This window comes from Pavona decussata, unplaced genomic scaffold, assembly GCF_977016875.1.
Source record: "Pavona decussata unplaced genomic scaffold, jaPavDecu1.1 SCAFFOLD_87, whole genome shotgun sequence".
Taxonomy (NCBI): Eukaryota; Metazoa; Cnidaria; class Anthozoa; order Scleractinia; family Agariciidae; genus Pavona; species Pavona decussata.
This window is the reverse complement of record NW_028145504.1, coordinates 719077-732881: the sequence shown is the minus strand read 5'-3', so window position 1 is coordinate 732881 and position 13805 is coordinate 719077. Positions and strand designations below refer to the sequence as shown.

General features: G+C 37.4%; 1 protein-coding gene and 1 long non-coding RNA gene across 3 annotated transcripts in view; both read left to right on the top strand.

Annotated features, from left to right (window-relative positions):
* The first annotated feature begins 1569 nt into the window (after positions 1 to 1569).
* LOC146474636 (uncharacterized) overlaps positions 1570 to 13805 on the top strand; it is a 68590-nt gene continuing 56354 nt past the window's right edge. The window contains exons 1-2 of the mRNA XM_085116380.1: positions 1570 to 1725; positions 11545 to 11864. Of these exons, the coding sequence (XP_084972506.1) occupies positions 1674 to 1725; positions 11545 to 11864 (372 nt within the window). The 5' untranslated portion in view covers positions 1570 to 1673. The remainder of the gene's footprint in view (positions 1726 to 11544; positions 11865 to 13805) is intronic.
* On the top strand, positions 4428 to 5348 carry LOC146474639 (uncharacterized). 2 transcript variants are annotated; one of them, XR_014866038.1, is made up of 3 exons: positions 4428 to 4572; positions 4727 to 4776; positions 5087 to 5348. It is a non-coding gene; the product is annotated as an uncharacterized LOC146474639 (long non-coding RNA). The 2 variants fall into 2 exon arrangements; XR_014866039.1 differs by having other exon boundaries at positions 4727 to 4792.

Genomic DNA, 13805 nt, shown 5'->3' with positions numbered 1-13805 from the left:
ACAGGGAGCCAACGTTCGTGAAAAAAAAGATGCTTTTGGTGTTTGTGTCACTAGGCATGTAACCGGATCTACTTCTTCCGCTCCATCGAGTACACTATTCTTGATTCACGTTCCTGAACCTGTGACGGGAAAAGCAAACATGCGGGTTTGTTTTTAACCCCGTTAATATTTTCATTTCTTTTTTACTTTCAAGTCATCTAAGTAAAAAAATGGCAAAAGAGAGGCAGGAAAGCTCGTTCACTGTAATCTGAAGTTTTATCCGCCATAGCACTCTCATTTATGGGCTACGTCATAGTCACATGACATCTGAAGATAAGAACTGTTTGCCGGCAAAAGCCCTTAATTGAGCTGCTTTGCTTGTGTGAACATCTAGAGTGCGTGAGGTTGGCGTGATGTTGTTCATAAGATTCAGCGTGTTTTCTTTGTGTTTTTTCACGTTTGATCTATTCAATATCTTTGTTGTGTAATTTAACAAATCACTTAATGACCAGTCCCTCTGGCGTGAACCAGTTAATTCTGTTTTCCTCGAATCTATGTTTTCCTCGGTTTTGTCTCAGGAAACACTTCAGAGATTCGAGGAAAAACAAAATGAACTACTTACCTGGAGACCAGTCACTGAGTAATAAGTAACACTTTAAGATTTGATGCCAAGTTCTCCTCACTGTTCTCTATGTATTTAGTATGGCACTAATTCGGAGAGAATTTGTTTAATCATCAAGAGATCTGTGTGATGATTCCCCTACACTCTTGATCTCTTTTTTTGATCGAGTAGGGATATTCAAAGAGGAAATTTGATCTTGGTCACTGGGGTGGTGGTGGGAAAAACAGAATTAAATAATAATAATAATAATAATAATAATAATAATAATAATAATAATAATAATAATAATAATAATAATAATAATGATCATCATCATCATCAATAAATTTTTCAAAACGGATTTAACTATAAAAGTTAACGTTAAAAAAGAAAGACGTTTCGACCGTCCGACGGTCACTTTATGAAGTGTGTTTGAGACACGCAATTGTCCTTGCACCTGCCTCATTGAAAAAACAAAACAAATCGAGCAAAGGAAAAACAGCACATTATAAAAATGATAATATCGATCGATATGAATAGTTTAGTTATTTATCCTGACATCGCTATTAATAAGTTTGGAGAATTGAATGTCAGTTCAACTAAAAGCAGCTTACACCTGTAAATCATCTCAGTTTTCCTTCACCGGGAAGATTCTTTGCCATGTTTTTGACGTCATATTCAGTGTACGAAAGTTGTAACTGTTTTATACACCGGTATGTTAATGGTCATTGGTAACAAAGATACTCTACTAACTCTTCACGTTACCAAAAACACCGGGGAAAAGGCATTTCTGTTTCCAACCTGTTCTTATGACGCAATAAACTTACATGATTGTATAAATTTGGTCTGCCATTTGTGATGCAAGATCTGCCAGCGCTGCGCATTTATCATCTTTCCCACCAATTCATGCCCGCTGTTTTCCCGCTCTTTGCGGCAAATACGTCAGCGCCAGGGGACGGGTAATAATGAGTTGGACAAAATTTAAACCCAGTGTATCTTGAGGATGAGGTCAGTTAGTTACTCAGAATTGTTTACGCACGGTGAACGACAGTGGTGAGTGAATCGACGCATCTGAGTTGTCAAGGTTGTGACTATGAAGAATCTTCCCGTTGTCTTGCTGGTTTTCTGCGCAATCATTTTCGTAGGTGAGTGAGTTTATATGTAGTGCCCGTTTACAAAACAATGTTGGTAACGGTTATGAACCAACGACACTTTTTTTTGGCAGCGTCCATTGTTTACTCTTTCTGAGTTGTGGCGAGTTGAAAGTTTCTAACATGTGCCCCTCCTTCCATGTAGCTATACGTATTATGGGAGGGTGTGGAGAATATAAATATCAGGCTACCAGCAAGTGAGAATATCTACATCAAAGGTGTCGAACACAGCCACCGTGATCATGTAATTTGTATCATTGTATCAGGGTTACCCAACGAGAACATTTAAGCAAATTGCTTAGAATATTGACTGCTGTGTTCCCAGACCGTTTTGTGCCTTTTTAAAGACTTATTAGTGTAAACTAATCGAGTTTGATCTGTTAAAATGCAAAAAGTTTTAAAGAGCGGGAACTTATTCCTCGAAAACAAGGGAATTAGTTCTCCAGTGTTACAAAAACGTTGTTTTGAAGAAGAAAACTTCAGGTTTCCTTTACAAACTCAATCCGAATTTTTGAGGACATTAAGGCTTTCCGTGCAGATTTCTACCGATAAAAAATTGATGGGTTGACCCAGTGTTGGTATGGTGAAGTTTGGTTCATGCAGGTTTAGCCGAATATAGAAGAATGGAATGTATTTTAGACTTTGAGACACGCAAATTTAGGCACTGAGCGGAACTTTTCAACCGGAAAACAAAGCCACAACTTGAAGACAGTTTTGAGAAGATAATTTTTTCATATGCACAGTAAATTCGAAACAGGATGTTTTAACATACCAAATTAAAATTTGGGGAAAACGAAAAAGAAAAAAAAAAATTGCAACAGTTTGAAACATGCCGTCTTTCGGTTACGTCTCGTGTGAGTTAACAAAAGATTGTCTGGTTTACCTGAGTACAAAAGAATTATGTTTTATTTTATCAGAAATATATTAATCTACTTAACAAATAGATTCCATTTTGCCGTGCGTCTGTACTCTGATAACGCACAGATGACGTCAAAACGTGGTGAGAACAAAGAAGTACGCTACGAGCCGCAGGCGAGTAGCGTGACTGATGTTCTCACCACGTTTTGACGTCCTCTGTGCGTTATCAGAGTACAGACCCACGGCAAAATGGAATCTATTTGTTTTATACAGTAACCAAGACATTTCAACACATTTCGTGAGCGAGCATCGCGTTGCCTGAGCTGAGACAAAAACTTTCCAGCAAACTCAGTTTTGGACTACTACACACATGCAATTGTGATCTTTTAAATAAGAGTATAATTTGAAAGAATTTCACTAACAATATTTTCGAAACTAACCTTTATTCCAGAAGGAAATCCTGACCTCAAAATATTACAGCATGTAAGTCGCTTCACTGCGATTTGTAATCGATTACTCGCCATTACCAGATTTCTATCGGCGACATATTTCGACAAATATTTGCTTCCTTTTCACGTCACAACAAAGTTCTAGCTTTCCTATCATGGTTGAAGTCACTCTCAACGGTCTTTGTCCAATTTTTTATTGAACAGTTTTCCTTTCCTGAGAAAATTTTCGTGTGTTTGTCCGCTACTCGCAAAAACAGTTTGCAAAACTTTGTTGACCAGTCGCTCTGGCTGGACTCTAGACTCTGATCACGTGCGCCGGTCACACCACTCGATGACGTCAATCGTGCGTCTATACTCTAATCACACACTCCTCTAGACCAATCAAAACGCGAGCTTTACACAGTTCATTGTATAAAGCACAACAGCAACTATGCATGTTATTGAAAACAGTTTCCGGGAATCTTTGTTTACTGGGAACGATGCAATGATCATGGGATCGACGCTGAAAAATCGTGATATCCGAAGTAATTTGTAGCTAAGGGAGCATAAACCGATTGAGTGTCTTACCGATATGTGAGTTATGTCTAAACACGCCATATGGAAGCATTTCAGTTGTTTAATAGATCAAAAAGGATTCCACATGAAATAAAGATTCAGCCGATATCGCTGGTAACGCGCATTACCATACTGAAGGAAATTTGGACCAATCAGTGTACGCGGAGAAAAAGCGTGAGCAGAACGAACAAACAGAAACTGCCTTAGGGGCACTAAGGGGCACTTAGGAAAGTGCTAGTACCCTGGGTCGGGTTGTTCGGAAGCCGATAAACACTAAGCTACGATTCAAGTGAACAGAGGATTCCGTCTTGCTCGTTAAAAATGTTTTAAAGGCTATTGTTTAGGCAATGTTAAGGAAAAGTCGAGGTCAAATCTCGGCTGAGAGACAAAAATCTTTCTGAAAATCTTTAATTAGTTGTTAAACTCGACCAAAGTTCATATTTTCCGGTCCGTGATGACGCAGTTTTGTGGTTTAGAGCTATGGCACCGCACTTTACCAGTCAGCTATTGATTTAGTCAGAGCTCACTTCAAGTCCTTCAGCTCTAAAAGCTAATCTTTTATCAGGTTTTTTTTTTTATTTCTTTCTTTTCAAAGATATGTAAGAAAAGAGAATAAACTTCGACTTTTTGATACGGTTTAAGTCTGTCGGTTGGAACGAGGACTACCATTAAAATTGTATCGTAAATATTAACGTTTTCCCGCTAGATAGTACGTGAAATCATATAGTCCATATAGGAAACTTTAAAAGTAGTACATGATAAAGGCAAACTATAACTTCCGTTCTACCGTAAACATTAATATTGCACTTTTATCCAGCTGTATATGACACATTAGGGACCTTTAGCAACTCAGATTTTTGCGACGGCTACGGCGACCGGGAGTCAGTTTTATTTCTGGTAGACGTTTCACATTTTGACTGGCAGCTGTCCTCTCTCCGCGCGGACGTGAGAACAGCAAGGTTCACGTTGTCTACAAAACGTGAGTACATTTTTTTCTTTTATACAGTATTTATCTTCCATTTCACCCTTATTTCGTTTCCGAAAGCTTCAACACAGACTAGGCAACATGGAATTGAAATATAAGTTTGCTTTTAGGCTAAATAATCGGTTCAAACTGTTCGTGTTACTTTCAGGTCTATGGCATGGCTGGGAGTGCGAACGATGGCAAACAGCTTGTATTAAAGTAAGTTCATTCACAAGTAAGTTTACGCAAAATCCTATTTTTACAAAGATATATGACTTTATAGGTGAATAGCTGGTGTGGCTTCGAGTAACCATGAGAGCATTACGACTTTCCACAATCTTGACGTCGTTACGATAACAACAAAGTGAAAATGATGTTGATTAGAAAAGCTCGGTGGTGTCAAGCAGCTTGCTGAAGTTTTACTGAACTCACGGCCTTGCAGAACGAAAGCTCAGCACTGACGGAACTCAAATGTACGGCGGCAATCAATTTTGTTTCATCATTCCTGTTTTATTCTTTATTTATATAGAGCGCCGATGGAGTGGACCGACCAACACGACGTGTTGATGTTCAGAGAAATTATTGTCAGCGATGTATTTTCCTTCAAGAAAGGAAGCTTCAGCCGGGGAACGCGTGGGATTTGAAAGCTGAAAAGTTAAATCAGATATTCGCCACAGTTTCGAATCAAAGATAAAAGAGGAGTTAGAGAACGCTGGGAATTGCTTCGACGAGAATTCAAGTCCAAGAATAGAGAGCAGGAGGCAGCTACTGGCATTGCTGTTTACATTCGGCTGAATGAACGGGTCGTATTTTTTTTTTTTTTTTTTTTTTATATATAATATTTATTGAAATTTATCATTTACAGAGCAGTTACTATTTCATTGACAATGTTATATATAGGTTAAAATAATAACAATTGATACATTTTGCACAGTTACCCCATTTCTATTTTTAAACAAATCAAATAATTCAAATAATAATAATAATTCAACTAATTTAACTAAATAAACCAATTAAACCAATTAAACCAATTAAACCGAGCAACATCAGATAAAAAAAAAAAGAATAGTAGATTAGGCGAATCAGCTTTAAAGACTTTTCACGTAGTTATCAATTTCTTCTCATTTGAATATCCATTTCTTTTCATAAAACTTTTTCTTACTTATTTTTCTTTCAATATTATATTTGATAGCTATCGTGTTCTGAAAACCTTGTATTTTAGGATGTATTTGTGTTCTTCTACAGTCCCACAAAAACAGTTTTCCAATGATAATAAAGTAATTAAGCAGCATATGTGAAGGGCATGGTGTTGAAAGTATTCCGAATAAGACATTTTCCAAAGTCAGGTGAACCACCTGATTTGACAAGCGGTGCCAATACAATTCAAACTCGTTCCAAAACTGCCAAGCATAAGTGCATTGATAAAGTAGGTGATATAGTGTTTCTCGCTCAGTTTCGCAGAAGGTGCATAATTCGTCAACTCTAAAACCAATTTTGCATAATTTCGCGTTTGTGTAGAGTATATTATTGAGAATTTTATACTGAAAGGCCTTAACGTACGATTCGAGTGCAACAGCGTGAGGCAAAATGAAAGATTCTTTCAATAAATCATCTGATATATTAAAATCGCCTTTCCACTTATGAACAATATTAGGTGGCCGTGATTTCTTCGCAACAAATAACGAATAGTAATCTTTCGATTTCTTCTTTTTCACATCAAAAATGCTGTTATTTATCTGAAGCGAAGAAGGCGTTAGTGGGTGGATTTGATCACGCGTATTTTTTAAGAAATCAGGTATTGAGTGTCGAAGGCCCGCCCACTGTAGAATGCTAATTTTTCCAATTTTATTTGAAACGTAACTAAAGGAATCGTTGATATTCAAATCAAGTCGGAGATCACGTATGTAAATAAATCCGGAGTCATAGAAATTTTTGTAAAAAATGGGCTTTTTATCTATTCTTATTTCTTTATTATTCCAAATAATATTTGTCCAATTTATGTCAGTAGCGAAACTGTCGCGAAATTGTGACCACCACAGAAGAAGCTCTCGATAAAACTGGGAAGTGAATGTATAATCCTTAACGTCATAGTTACAATTTAAAAAGAACAGTCCTCCAACTGTTTTCAATTGGTGTTGTAAGTACCGCTTCCATGTCCCATCGTTTGCGTTGAATATTCGTTTAAGCCATGCCAATCTCAAAGCTTTAACCATGCTTTCTAAATCAATCATTTTTAGTCCACCTTCCCCATAATCATTTATTGTTGACACACGCGTTACTTTATCTGTTCCATTCCATAAGAATTTGAATAGCAATTGATTTAATTGTTTCACCAGCTCATTGGGTGTTGGCAGGAGTGAGCATACATAAACAAATTTGGGAATTAGAAAGGATTTTATTATTGTCACTTTACCAAGGATTGAAAGACCTCTGGAAGACCAAATGTTTATCAGTTTTTTAATACTATCCAGTCTTTCGATGAAATTCTTTTCTTTGAGCAGTTTTAGGTCATAAGTGAAGTATACTCCGAGAGCTTTTATTGGTTCCATAGGCCATCTAATTCCAAAAGGTTGTTTTATTTTCTTTGGATGCTCCGATCCACATACCCTCAGTTTTTGTGCAATTAATTTTAAGGCCCGAAATGTCCTTGAAAATGTCCAACAATTCAAATAAACTTTTGGCCGAGTTCATATCCGAGAGCACTGCAGTAGTGTCATCCGCGTATTGCAATAGCTTTGTTTCCTCATTCTCGATAGAGATTCCTTTTATCTCCTTATTTTGACGAATGGCAATTGCAAGAGTTTCCACAACTACTATAAAAAGATACGGCGAGAGTGGATCACCTTGCCGGACTCCGCGTTCAAGCACAAAATAATTTGAAGCAGTTCCATTATTTATAGTACAGCTCTGTATGTTTTTATAAAAAGTTTTAACCCAGTTAAGAAAGTTAGGTCCGAAATTAAAGGATTCAAGACATTCGAAAAGAAAGTCCCATTCCACGCTATCAAACGCTTTTTCAAAATCAATAAAAATCATTAGTCCTGGAATATTCTCTTCAACAGTATAATCCATTATATCATAGATAGATCGAATTGTTTCGCCTATATAACGATCTTTAACGAATCCTGTTTGATTGTGATGAATAATCTCTGGTAACACATTTTTAATTCTCGAAGCGATTACTTTGGACATTATTTTTGCATCTACGTTGACTAGCGAAATTGGACGCCAGTTTTCAAGGAATGCACGGTCTTTTCCTTTCTTCTCAATTAGAGTAATAACTGCTTGTTTTTGGGATGAGGACATCTCACCTTTATCAAAGCACTCATTTACACATCTTATAAAACTATCACCAATTAGAGGCCAGAACTTTCTATAGAATTCAATAGGGATGCCATCATTCCCTGGTGTTTTGTTGTTGTTAAAAGAATCTAGAAGGCGAAAACATTCCTCGGATGTAATTTTACCCTCGCATGTGATTTTCTGTTCCTCAGAAAGTTTTGGAATATTTAATTCACTCAAAAAAGCGAGTCTTTTTAACACAATATTCGGATCATTGTTACCAGCTTTATACAAATTATGATAGAAACGCTCTTGTTCCTTCAGAATGCTAATTGGATCCGTATTAACAGCACCGTTTATGTAAAGTTTTCGTATGTGTTTCTTTACGTAATTCCTTTTTTCCAGATTCAAGAAATATTTAGTACTTTTTTCTCCGTGTTCATGCCATCGAGCACGTGCACGTATTATTATTCCTTCTGTTTTCTCTTCGTAGAGCGCCTCTAATTTTTCTCGGATTGTGTGATAGTGAGTAATGTTAGAATCACTTGTGTTTTTTTCTAATGCTTCCTTTGCTTTGTTTAGTTCCTTTTGAAGAGTTTTTTCCTCAACATCTCTTTCTTTCGCTTTCTTTTTTGAGTGTGAAATAGCGTGACGTTTAATGTTATATTTAATCCAATCCCAGGTTGAGCGGTCGTCTGACAATTCCTTTTGCCCTTCTGCAGTCCAAATTGGGATCATTTCTGTGACACTCTTTACATACTCTTCATCAACTAACAGAGAGCAGTTAATTTTCCAATATCCCGAAACTCTTAGTTCGGTTGCCAATTCTTCTATATCTAAAGTAATTGCATCGTGATCTGTTCTAATTGCGGGAATAATATCAGTTGATTTTACAAGGTCATTTAAATTGTTTGAAATTAACCAATAGTCTAAGCGGCAAAAGATTTTGGGAGATTTTTGGCTCCACGTATAACTTCTTGTGTTTGGGTTCTTAATTCTCCATATGTCTACTAAATCAAGCTCGTTTTGTAAACAGTCAATACGTTCCACAACTGATTTTCGTTGATTTAGATTTCCTCCTTTTTTATCACAAGCTGGATTGAGGGGGCAGTTAAAATCGCCTCCCATAATTATCTTTTCCTCGGTGTCAAGATTTTCCTTTCTCAATATATCAAGTAGATTGTTTACGAATTCTATTTGATCTTTGTCTTTGTTTGGAGCATAAATATTTATTAAAACATACCTTGAATCTTTTATATCGGCTTTTAAAATTATATATCGTCCCATGGGGTCCACGATTGTATGCTGTATTTGGCAATCAAAACCGTTTTTTATCAAAATTGCCACTCCACGTGAATTGGAGCTACCGTGACAGGCAATAAGCTCTCCGCCCCATTCATTTTTCCATTGAGCAATTGTTTCAGCAGTGGAATGAGTTTCTTGTAGAAAGGTTATGTCTGCATTGCGCTTTCGGGACCAAGTAAAAATAGTTCTTCTTTTTTTAAAGTTGCTTGTGCCCTTCACATTAAGCGAAATCAACTTAAAAGACATCGTACTTGCGGAAAGTAATATTGGGACTGCAGAATCCATTAATCAACAGGACAAAAGATGATAGCAGGCAATATAAATACATGCAAATCACAAATGCAAGAAATAAGCAATTTAAAAACAAACGATTCGCCGATGTTGCTCGAACTAAATGTATGATGCTAGTAAACCTAAAGGGGAAAAAAAGATTATATTCAAAACGGAAAAATAGGAGAACGATATAACAAATGCAAATAATAACTAAAATTACTAAAGACCTAATGTGATAGCAAGTAAACAAAAAAGGTTTGACGAGCGATCGAACAAGCATAGTCTAATAACGGTGTGTTTGCCTCCTGAAAACCGGTCGTGTAATTTAATAAAAAAAAAAATTGATGATGATTGAATAATGTAGTATATCTAGGTCTGTTCATTTTTCCTTACACCAACGACTTATGAGGTATTAAAGGATACGAGGTAAACAGTCATAGTATAATCAGGTTGCCAGTTCTTCTAATTCCCAAGCCTCACTGATTCTAAGCGGTCTGGACTCCTCAGTTTTCCGAACAAAAATTTTCCCATCCACAGTCCAAACTCGATTGATCTTATCGGCTCTTTTCATTTTTCTTGCCTTAGCCAGAATTCTTTGTCTGTATTGTGTAAGGTTCTCGTTTATAAAGATTCTTCCTTCTGTATCTCCCTGTGTTGACCCGATGATCTCTGTAGTATTCGCTTCTTTTAAATTAAATCTTCCTTTATAAAATTCTCGTCTCATCTTGTATGTAGTGAAGCGAACAATTATGGGTTTAATGGCTGGCGACTTTCGGTACAGTCGATGTACAATGTCAATGTCCTCGGTTGTTACATCTACTGACATTCTTTGGCCCGTTTTGATGACAATGTCTTGCAGGTTTTCACCTTCGAATTCTGGAATGCCATGGATTTCGATATTAAATTTACGCGTATATTGCTCTAAGGCATCGTGCTCGTATTCAAGTGTTTGCACTCTCTTTCCCAAATCAAATACTTTGCTATGTAAAGCGTTGTTTGTTGAAACAAGTTTCTCATTTTGCGTTTTGAGTGCATCTACCATTTCAGCGTGAAATTGCATCGAGGTCTTCAAATTTTCCACGTCCTTTCTTAGTTCCTGATTGTCGTTTAATATCGTTGTAACATCAGCTTGTATTTTCATTAATACTTGCCATATTTGGCCGATACTTGGTTCTTCACTCACCGAATGTAACGTTTGTGCCGACATGATGGCCGGGATGTCGCACCTCGTGGCGTCTGTCAAATTAGATTTCTTTGCTGCGGGAGAGTTTTCTTCGCTGGAGGACGCGCTGCTTGCTTCACTCTGTTTCCTTTGTCGGTTACGCTTCTTGTTTGTCATCATTTATACTGTTTGGTCGTATTGCTGGTGATTAAAATCTGGGTTTTTGGATTGGTTAGCGTCATAAAGAAAGGCAAACTCAGTAACAGAAACGTTGTTTACATAACCAAGTAAAATAAAGGCAATTCCGATTTCGTGTGCTTTTTAATGAGTTCATCTTTTAGGCCTTTGGGTTTTGCCCTCAAGTGATCAAGACGTTGCCGTCGCGAAAAGCTAAAGGTTTCCTATTTCGGCGAGTAAAACGCAGACTCCACCCCAGTCTTAATCGGTCACAGACGTCGCTGTCGCCTTGAAAAATCAAATGCTAAAGGTCCCTATAGTACTGAATACAGGGGCTGGCACCCAACGAGAACATTTCAGTAAATTACTTAAATTGTTGCCTCCTGTGCTCCAACATCGTTTCGTGCCCTTTTCAAGACATATTTGTGTAAGCTCAGATAGTTTGATCTGTTCTGATGCTTTAGCTGAAAATTTAACTTGCAGAAAGTTTTAGGGCAGGAATTCAGATTCCCCGAATTTATCAACTGTTAGCTTTATGAAAATACTAGCTGACCTTTTTCCGCGCTTCTAACCAGTCATTTGGCCCTCCGAAAACGAAATTTTGAGCTTTCATTTCGTCGAAAGAAACTTTAGATTTTGTTTAAAACTAAATCTGAATTTCTGAGGCGTTTAAGGCCTTCCAAACAGACATTCACATAGACGAAATCGTTGGGTTTCCTGTGGATATTTAAATGAGAACATTAATGGCAATTTTCGTACTAAAAATTGTGTCTTGAATACGTTTACAGCTTATTCCTTCGAGTGCTACGTATGCAATGAAAAAACCGAGGAAGAATGCACTAGTAAGCAGACGAAGGTGAACTGCACCGGCGATGACAACACTTGCTTGAAGGTAAACTTTAAAACAGACCAGGACAAAACAGGAGAGTTCAGAACATGCCAGCCAAAAAAGTATTGTGAAGCTAACAAGAAAAAGTGTGATGATGGGGAAGAAATTTCTCTCGATGATGGAGATAAAATAACGAAGTGTGACGTGGCCTGTTGCGTCACAGCCGCGGGAGCCGAGAATCCTTGCAATGGCGCCACTGTTACCGTTTCTGCAAACGTGGTTATGATGATATTCGCAGCCCTGTACGCTTTGAATTTTGCTTTGAGCACTGGTCTGTTTGCCTTTTAATCTGCTTAATACATTGGCAACTGACTACAATCTTTTTGTGATTATGTACAATTAGGTTGAGCCACAGAGAACTGTAGCTTTTTCTACAACTTCTATACGTCGTTAGTGTATAGCCACTGTGTAGAATAGTATCGACCGATGCATGTACGGTACGGATCATGACGAATGATAAATGTTTGAATAACAGTAGTTGTTGTCATGTTCTGTTTATTTGTTATTTTCGATTGTATTTTGTTTATCGTAATAAAGCGTTTAAAACAAGAGATACCTTTTTTAAGTTCTGACATACAAGCAACTTTTTTTTTTTCATGACATTAAAGTTACGCACTGAAGTTCATCAGTCGTCACAGTTCTTTTGTCTTTCAATTGTTACTGGCTCCGGGGGAGAGGGAGTGCTCCCCTATATATAAGCTTTTGAGCTGCTTTGGTCTGGAAATCTAAAAACGGGTATGAAATAGCACCTGTAACGATTCCAAAAGCAGCGAAAGAATTGCACAGGATGTAGCACGATTTGTACACAATTGTTGAGGGAAAAAAGCAGAACTTTATTCAAACTATGAGCAGAACACTTGATAATCTACTTGATCATAACTGACTGCTTTTCTCGGTAACTGCTGGGTATTGTAAGACGCCACTTAGTGAACAAAGTTTCCTGTTAGGCCTGTTTGTTTTTAAGATAAAATCCATTGAAAACAGCATGGAAGGGCAGAGAAGTTTTCGTGACTTTCGTTCTTGAAACGGGTCCAAAATCCCAAACGACAAATACGGAACGTGAGGCCCAAGGCGAAGACGCGGGGAACCTGGGAGGGTTTTAGTAAAAAGACTTCGCGAACTACTTTTAGTTCCACTCCGAACTTCTGGAAATTGATTTTTTGGTCAGCCGAGCCGGAACTGATCCATTTATATTTCTGGCGTAGCGGACGATAAGCACGTGCTGCAAATGGCGGGAAAGTACTTGCGCCTTCATCCAGTGTGGTCAGTTACAAGACCCCATTTATTCTACCGTCCCAATTACTCCGTACTTTTTTTATATGAAATTTTTTCGGATACAATGTTATTTCATTTTATATTACACACATTTTTTTTTCTTTTTTTCTTTCTGTTTGTTTAATTTATCTTTTTCTTTGTATCTTAATTTTTTTTTCGTGTTCCGGAATGTTCCATGTTCCTGGTTTTATCAAAGGATTTAACTTTGGTAATCTTAACAATACCAGCTTTTAAATGGCAATAAGAACACCAATAAATCAAACACCACTTAAACATACAATAGCCTCTGCCAAGATATCGGACACGGTCTATAAAAGTTTAACCCCTCACCATTAATATTTCGTCAGTAAACAAACTTGTTCCCCTTGGACACTTCCTACATACAGTAATTTACTGCGGTTATCTCGAACTGCACGACGCTTTTTTTCAGACAAATGTTCGTTTCGCTTGAAGGTTGAGATAATGGAAGTCAATATATTTTGGCCTTATCTGCCTTGCGGTCCACTCGTGCGATAAGTAAATAATTATATTTGACCTCTGTTATTTTAATAATATGAAAACGAGAACAGAATAATTAAAACAGACAGTCACAGGCCAACGTTCGTGGAAAAACAAAAATGTTTTCATTGTTCTTGCCACTAGGCATGTAACCGGATCCAGTTCTTCCGTTCCATCGAGTACACTACTCTTGATTCACGTTCCTGAACCTGTGAAGGGAAAAGCTGCTTTGCTTGTGTGAACATCTAGAGTGAGTGAGGGTGACGTGATGTTGTTCAAAGATTCAGCGTGTTTTCTTCGTGCTTTTCACGTTTGATCTATTTAATATCTTTGTTGTGTAATTTAACAAATCACTTAATGACCAGTCCCTCTGGAAACCAGTTTATT